This window comes from Ptychodera flava, chromosome 1, assembly GCF_041260155.1.
Source record: "Ptychodera flava strain L36383 chromosome 1, AS_Pfla_20210202, whole genome shotgun sequence".
NCBI classification, from domain to species: domain Eukaryota; kingdom Metazoa; phylum Hemichordata; class Enteropneusta; family Ptychoderidae; genus Ptychodera; species Ptychodera flava.
Genome location: NC_091928.1, coordinates 51,082,033 through 51,090,636, shown reverse-complemented (window position 1 = coordinate 51,090,636; position 8,604 = coordinate 51,082,033). Strand labels below are relative to the sequence as shown.

General features: G+C 37.1%; 1 protein-coding gene across 1 annotated transcript; it reads left to right on the top strand.

The window, feature by feature from the left end:
- Positions 1–3,318: 3,318 nt before the first annotated feature.
- LOC139145484 (uncharacterized) lies at positions 3,319–8,047 on the top strand. Its single transcript, XM_070716693.1, has 4 exons — positions 3,319–3,416; positions 5,653–5,830; positions 6,239–6,481; positions 6,745–8,047. The coding sequence occupies exons 1-4, from the start codon at positions 3,319–3,321 to the stop codon at positions 7,006–7,008; spliced, it is 783 nt and encodes a 260-aa protein (XP_070572794.1). The 3' UTR covers positions 7,009–8,047.
- The last annotated feature ends 557 nt before the right edge of the window (positions 8,048–8,604 follow it).

Sequence of the window (8,604 nt, the reverse complement as noted above, 5' to 3'; positions counted from 1 at the left end):
ATTTTACAATTTTACTCAATGTTCACCTGAGTCAGGTGATAGTCAAGAGTGTTTTATAACATCTTACCCTTTTAACTCATTTATATTCACGCCAGCCTAAGAAGGTCTTCAATCATTTGTTTATCATGATTTGCCACAGCCCACAACAGTTGGGAAACATTAGATATGTCATCCTGAAAACAAAATCTTGGCTTATTTTGGCAGTATCTGTTAGTCAATGAAAGCATAATGCAGAACACCCATTTTTTACAATTTGCTTTCTTAAAAATTGATAGGATCATTCGATTGTATACTATGTGCAGCTGAACACCATCAACTGGATTATAAATTCTAATTTCGACTTTGCCTATGTATTATTTCGCACTACAACGTCCCTGTTTATGAAAGTTAATATGTGCCTTTCATTAAGTACATTTTGCATAATATCTGACAGTGGATTCAACAAAAATGCCAACACTTGTAAGTAAATGCATTCCGGCGCACTTTCATTAAATGTCTTGACCGTATTACACATATTTAAGATCTTACCACGTCTTTACACACTTTGCCATTTTCCATAAGCAGTAGTCTCACACATTGGATGTCCCGTTCTTAAGTGCAGAAAACAGGGGTGTTTCACCAAGCTAAAAGGAATACAAGTACATTAGCATCTCCTTTCTCCTAAACTGAACACTGATTGCCATCCTCTAAACACAATACAATAACTTTGGATATTTAGAAATATTTTAAAAGTAACCTGCAGTGTTATTGTCGAAAATGAAAACTAAATGAGACCAAATAGAGCGACATCATTGCAAAGAAAATGATGAAGATGTGTCTATGTTATCGAAAAACAGTGACTAATGCTGGCGAAAATCGTCTAAATTTTACTATAGTGACACGTTTAGAGAGGTATCACAATACAGCTCTCTGAATTAATTATCTTGCTTCAGTTCAATAGACGTAAAAACTGATATTTTAAGACATGTATGATGTGTCTAGTGATTAAAAAAGACGAAAGAATAGAAACATGATCCTACCTTATTTTCTATGTTAACATCGACACACTTCTTAGTCAACACCTTAATAACTTCTTTGTTGGATTTATAGATAGCATGATGAAGAGCTGTATTGCCATCCTATCTCACATGAGAATGTCAAAGAAAAGACTTGCATATAATTGAAATTTCCATTAAAAAACGGACAAAACATTTACGTTTTGAGCGCTTTAAAGTTTACACCAAAATTTAAGCGCAATATTCATCACATTTTATGATTTTATCTGCATTTTCTTGAATGAATTCAGACTAAAATAATATTACATTTCATTGGCTACAGTTTGTTTATCAACCTTTGGCAAAAATCTAAAACATCACACAGGGCATATTTTATATACATATAAAGAATATTGTAAAGATCTGCTGTTTGCATCAATGAGGAAAAGTCCATATATTTTCAGAAGTGGTCCCAAAACGCTTGAGACTTTGTGCGATGATTTTTACCATGAACAACCTTGAATCCGAAAACAAAGAAAATTTTCTATTAGTAAGTAAATGTGAAATGGAAGTTTCTTTGTCATTTCGTATTTGGTATAAGTATATGACTTTTCATTATACCTGGGAGAAATGTTGGAAATTTATAGCTTACAATGCTTGATATACAACAATATACACACAAACCGACTATCATAACTTGTGGACAACATTATCTATATAAAATACGCATATTTATAAAATGCACAGTATAGTGTACATTTGGTGTGCAAAATCTGCATTGCGTATACTATTGTTCTGCATAGATATGTATATCAACGTATTGTTGCTTTCAATATACAAAGATATACGTCACGTATACAACTAATTGTGTTCGGTATACGTAAATATTCTAAATGTATTTTAAGCATTTAGACCAGTGTTTGCTACTTTCATAATTTTATGTAGGTGGAGAAGCTAAGGATTGAAGCCTTTTCTTAAAGGGACAACTTCGGCCGTTTTTTCATAAATTTTGTTTAATACCAGATACTACATAGATTGGTAGACATGTTGAAAGATACTGAATGAATGGATGACCATTCATATATTCGACCCTGGTTTTTACACACAATAAATGGCGCAATCGCGCATATGAATTAATGATCATGACCATTAATTTATTTTCGCGATGGTTTCATGTTCCGTGTTTAAAACCTGGGTCGAATACTCGCATGATCACACAATTATTCAGTATCTTTCAACATTTCAACCAATATAAGTAGCATCTTGTATCACACAAAATTCATGAAAAAAGGCCGACTTTGTCGCTTTAATCAGTAACTACAAAGACTCCGGCTGGGAAAATGCAAAAATGAGACTCAGGCAAGGCTGCTATACGGTCTTCAAACAAATGGACCGATAATTGTTGTTTTTTTTGCAAACTCAAATATATAGCTACTTAAATTTCAAAACCTACAAGATAAACTCTCTTTACAAGAATTGTAAAATACAAAAGTGAATTTTAATCTTCTGACTTAAAGTTGCAATATGGATCAAAATTGTCAATTATTTTTTGTAAAACTACAGCGAATAGGCCATACTAAGGTGAAGTACTCTTCTTAGATAGACCTCTCGCCACTCCCGGCACACAAACTCGTTCATTTTGATGCGTTTCGGCCGCTTAGAAAAGCTGTTTTGTAAACAAACTTTCAAAACAAAAACATTGGGATTTTCTGCTGTACACGTGATCAAGACCGCCAAGATTGATGACGTCAATGATCTCCTCTCTCTCCCTGAGAAATTGTACACAAGACTCGAACAGCAATATTGATGCAATGGCGGAACTTGAAGTAAGTAATGAATAATCATAGTAAAGTTTGCATTTGCCAAACTTTCTTCGCTTCATTATGTTTCGAAAAGAATACGAGAAAGTCGGCCTGATGTGAGCTCGGCCAGTCGGCCTGTCGGAGTAGTTGCCGCGGCTTGAGCTCGTGAGCTTGGAGTTGTCGGCAATTTAACCAGCTAGGCCAGTCGCGGCGGCACGTAGATGTAATTCTAACTAAACCGTAAACGATGACAACTTCCACACAGTCTGACGAAAGAAACTTTAACCTACGATGTTCTGTAATTAATGATGTGTAACTTTTCGATCGATCGTACGCGGGCGATCTGCAGAAACACGTAAGTAAATACGTGTTCAGCATGGACCACGCGCTCGCTGTTATTGTTATCATATCCAATTCGCCATAAACAGAACAAAATAAAGTGTGGAATCAATATTTCAAGATCGCATGTGTGTGTGTATAAGGCGTACACTAATAAAGATGTTTGTACTTCATGAGAATGGAAATGCACTAGTCTGTTATACATGACGAAACTTTGGCCGACGATCCCACTGGCCGACATAGCCGTGATTGGCATCGACCGAGCTCACAACCAGCCGACATCTCCGGAAGTTTCGGGAATGTAGTATAATAATATGATAAAAATTACAGCTGTGCAAATGATTTTTCTCATCAATACATCAGCGACGAATGTGGTATGGCATCTTCCGGATCATCGTACAGATCCAGACGAGATTGAACACAAATTTTCTGCTACCGCATGCATATACTACGGTTTCCGAGAGCGCTTCCCTCTCTGTCTACAATCCTCTCCCCGTTGTGTAATAGGTTCCTTTTTAGTCCCCACGGACATCGTCCCGGGGGACTTATAGGTTTGGTCATGTCCGTGCGTCCGTCCGTGTGTGCGTGCGTGCGTGCGTCCGTCCGTCCGTTCACCCAGATATCTCAGAGACGCCTGGAGCGATTTCGTTCAAACTTGGTACAAGGATAGTAACCTACCTCATACAGATGCACGTCGATTTGTTTCACAATGCGATCAAATTTGGCCGTGTTAGAGGACTTTTTAGTTTTCACCTCCATTGACTCCCATGTATAAGGCAGTCTCCATAGACTCCCATGTATAAGGCAGTCCATAGACTCCCATGTATAAGGCCAAGAAAAATAAAAATTTAGTTTCTCATCGTATTCATATTGCGAAAAGGATGCAGTGACACAGTTTTTAGTGCCCACAGATAAAGTCCAGGGGGCTTATAGATTGGGTCATGTCCGTCCGTGAGTCAATCCGTTCACACAGATGTCTCAGACACTTTGACAAAATGTCACGTGACCTTGGTGACCTTTGACCTTGAATATACATATTTGTCCGTAACTCAGTAACCACAAGTGCTACACCCTTCATATTTGGTATGATGGGACACCTTATGACGCCACATATTGTACCTCATTAATTATGCGCATATCTAATTTGAGCGAGCCAATAGACCTAGAGGTCTGATTTTTGGTATATAGGGATAACTTAGCAATACAATTTTTTTGACAAAGTGTCACGTTACCTTGGTGACCTTTGACCTCAAATATACATATTTGTCCATAACCCAGTAACCACAAATGCTACATCCTTCATAGTTGGTATGATGGGACACCTTATGACGCCACATATTGTACCTCATTAATTATGCGCATATCTAATTTTGAGCGAGCCAATAGACCTAGAGGTATGATTTTGGTATTTAGGGATAGACTAAAGGATAGACATTGTTTGACAAAATGTCATGTGACCTCGATAACCTTTTACCTAAAATACACGATTATGTCAATAAATAAGTAATCACAAGTGCTATGTCCTTTATATTTAGTAGGATGGGAGACCTTATGACAACACATGCTTTACCTCATTAATTATGTACATATATAATTGTGGGCAAGCCAATAGAGCTTGAGGTCTGAATTTTGGCATATATGGATTAATTAGCAATACAATTTTTTTTTCAAAATGTCACGTGACCTTGATGACCTTTGACCTTGATTATGCATATATATGCATAACTCAGTAACCTCAAGTTCTTTACGCTTCAATTTTGATAGGATAATAGACCTTAAGATGTAACATCTTGTACCTCATTTATTATGCGCATATGTATTTCTTGGCTGGCCAATACAGCTAGAGGTCTGATCTTTTTTCCCGATTTAGAACCATAACTTAGACATGCCTCTTGTTTCAAATTGGGAACAATGACATAGTCCTATGTGCCCATTCATCTGAACATATACACTCCAGTGATACTTGTTAATGACCACATTTCCCTGCCCCATCAAGACTAATACTCCTATTACAAGTGGGGACTATGTCATTGTCAATGACTTGTTCATTATATTTTGACAAGAACGTGAAATTCGCATGCTAAATTTATTTGTCGAGTTCAGTTACTCTATTTACCCGCCACTGCTGGCGACCGGCAGTTGCCTGACAGACAGGCTCGATTGAGGTAGATGAGACTAGAACGTAGTTTCTTTGCTTATGAACAAAACCATGGCTGTTACACATATTACAGGTTCCATATTATTATGACATGGGAACATTCTTGACTGATTGTTTGCTACATCAATCACAGACCATAAAGAGGGTCCACGTTCATGCTGATGGTCAACTGGCTGCCATCTCAGACTACAGCTTGTGGAACAGAGTAGTGCTATTTTGATTGCATCACGCCACAGATACTTTTCATGGAAAATGTTCTTGATGAAAAATTGAGTAATTTCAGTGTTTAACGCTTTTTCATTGTCCATGAATGTTATTTAATGGCAGGTCAGCATGTCAAGTGCTACCTCAGACTCTGAGAAGAAAATCCTAACTGCAGAGGGGGGAGTAGACAAAGAAGGAGAGGTAGAGGGAGAGGTCGCGGTAGAGGGAGAGGACACAGGTTGACAGCTGGAAATAGAAGTGGACAAGTCAGACAAAGACAAAGGGTAGTACAACAGGCAACTTTCCAAGAAGGCACAGAAGATCTCTTGGCCCAGAGAAAACAAAGGATTACGGTAAGTACCTGTCTGCAGATATCTTCCTCGGTGAACAAACATAATACATCAGACTGGATGCAGGCCATGAAGTTTTACATTTTAGCTATATCCATGTCTCAATACTGATAGCTGGTATTTTTCAAAGACAAGAGGAATTCTCATACAGAAGGCCCTGCTTTTTGGAGACAAGTTTTTCTTAGATTAAAATTGTGACAAGACATGTGCAGTTCAGTCAAGTTTCGATGTATTCAAATTCTGTAAATGGGGACTGGAAAGGTAACTTGTTTCTGGAGATGTTTTAGATTATACAAGTTAAATATTGAACAACTGCATTTGTTCATTATTGCCATAATTTAATTCCAAATGTCATCAATACTGCAGAGTTTTCATGTTTGAAATGACCATTTATTTCTCTATTCAATCTAGAGACAAGTAAATAACATGAAAAAGGATCAGTTAAAAGATCTTGTTCTGAAAATGGTGGATCAGCAACCAGGCTTGGTTTTTAATCTTTTGGAACCAACTGAACACAAGTCTGGTGGATACCATCCACCACCTCAAGCAGGCAAACCTGACTGGTGTATCTGTGGCAACTGTAGGCAAATGCCAACAGAGAGGGAAAGACTTTGCTGTGAGAAGCTCCCACCTCACTGCGTATCAAGGCTGGAAGTAAGTTTATATATTCAAAACAAACAGAAATATGATCAAACATTCAGTAAGCCTACAAGTCTAAATGTGCAATAAAACATTTAGAGCACATTGGTACATTTTTGCTTCAGAATGAGTACCACCATATGAAAACAAGCAATTTAGAATAATTTTCACAATGTGAGTTACTAAATACAATTTCTTATTTCATTCTCTCTGTGTGGTGTATACTGTGTACGTATTACATACCAAAATTGTATAGCGAAACCTTTTTTTTCTTCCAGGAGTTTCAAGTTGTTGTATTGAATGAGCTGATTCTTGCCATTGCTAGGGCATATAGGAATGACATATTGGCTATGGATGATGAAGACGACCTGAGTAAATCTAATCGCCATGCAGCTTATAGGCAATTCATTGTGTGGCAACATGGACGTCTTGGTGCTGGCAACAGATGTGTTATACCTAGTTGTTGTGTTTGGGCTATAAGGGATCGCTATCCAGATCCCTATGGCCAGTACACAGGATTTCATCCATCTCGTCTAGAGTAGTGTATGATCTAGCTACATGTACTTGTTGCAACATTCTATTTGTTGATATTGACAGGACAGTAGCTTTACTTTTGATGCTTTTTTCACTGGTGTATTTTGATTGTCACATCAAGTTTATATTCTTGTTCTATTCAATGTTGTTTACATTTGACTTTTAGTCAGGACTGAAATACACTTGTCAACAATAACAAGTAGTCTATTCATATACTGGCAATGTTGACAAGCTGAATACTGTGTATCTCAGTAACAGGGAATAAAACATGAACCTTTACTTGACATTAAACAAAATATTGAAAAACATTTTGCTTTTGGCCCAATTTTTTTTCTGTATTTTACTATGATTATCAATTGCAGATCCTTACGTTACCATTATTATATCTCAAGTTCAAGCTCGCATTCCTGTTATACCGTAATATGTATTTTGCACACATGTTGCATTCACGAACTGTATTTGGTATATCAGTATTAGGCCAAGAAAAATAAAAAGTTTGTTTCTCATCCCAGACATATTGCAAAAATGATGCAGTGACGCATCTTTTTTCTCTCTCAATGTTTATTCTTCAGCCAACAAGAACGCGCAAAAACATGAAAAAAACATAGGAATGCATGCAGAGATAAATGCACAGCAGTGTTGCTGTAGTATTTTTGTATAGCAACAGTTCTGCAGTTTGACTTTTAGTGCAGCAATGCACAGTTTGACAGCTTAATAGAATAGTGACATATGTCTACAGTTTTGAATGGAATGTTAGTGTCAGATATTTTGTGTAGTTGTTTTATAGAGCACAGCGTTATGCACTATCGTTGCATATTTTTGAGGGTTTTTTCATTTTATTTCCTCATGAGCAGAAACGAAGGTTTATGCGGCGGGTCTAAATTGACGCACGTGAGGATGAGAAACAAACTTTTTATTTTTCTTGGCCTTAATGAGTATAAGAAACAAGCTACACTGATGGATACAACAAAAACTGAAAGTCTCAACAAAAGTTTCTGACTGTTGTCACTTCTGGTAAAAACTGTAAACAAGGATGAAGTGGGCCAGCTTGTAAAAAACATATTTCAGGTAACACTGCATTGAGCAAAATTAGGACTAAGTTTGAAAAAATGTCCACAAAAACTACATCTCATGGCAACTTTTTCAAGATATTGTTAAAAGGAGGCATATCAGATGGTGTGACATCACCGGAAGACTTGACTTTCAAAAATGTTGTAACTTTATAGACAGCTGGTCTCTGTCATTTGTCTTTGCACAGATCAAGATGTAAATTGATTGTGGATGATGAAGACGACCTGAGTAAATCTAATCGCCATGCAGCTTATAGGCAATTCATTGTGTGGCAACATGGACGTCTTGGTGCTGGCAACAGATGTGTTATACCTAGTTGTTGTGTTTGGGCTATAAGGGATCGCTATCCAGATCCCTATGGCCAGTACACAGGATTTCATCCATCTCGTCTAGAGTAGTGTATGATCTAGCTACATGTACTTGTTGCAACATTCTATTTGTTGATATTTGACAGGACAGTAGCTTTACTTTTGATGCTTTTTTCACTGGTGTATTTTGATTGTCACATCAAGTTTATATTCTTGTTCTATTCA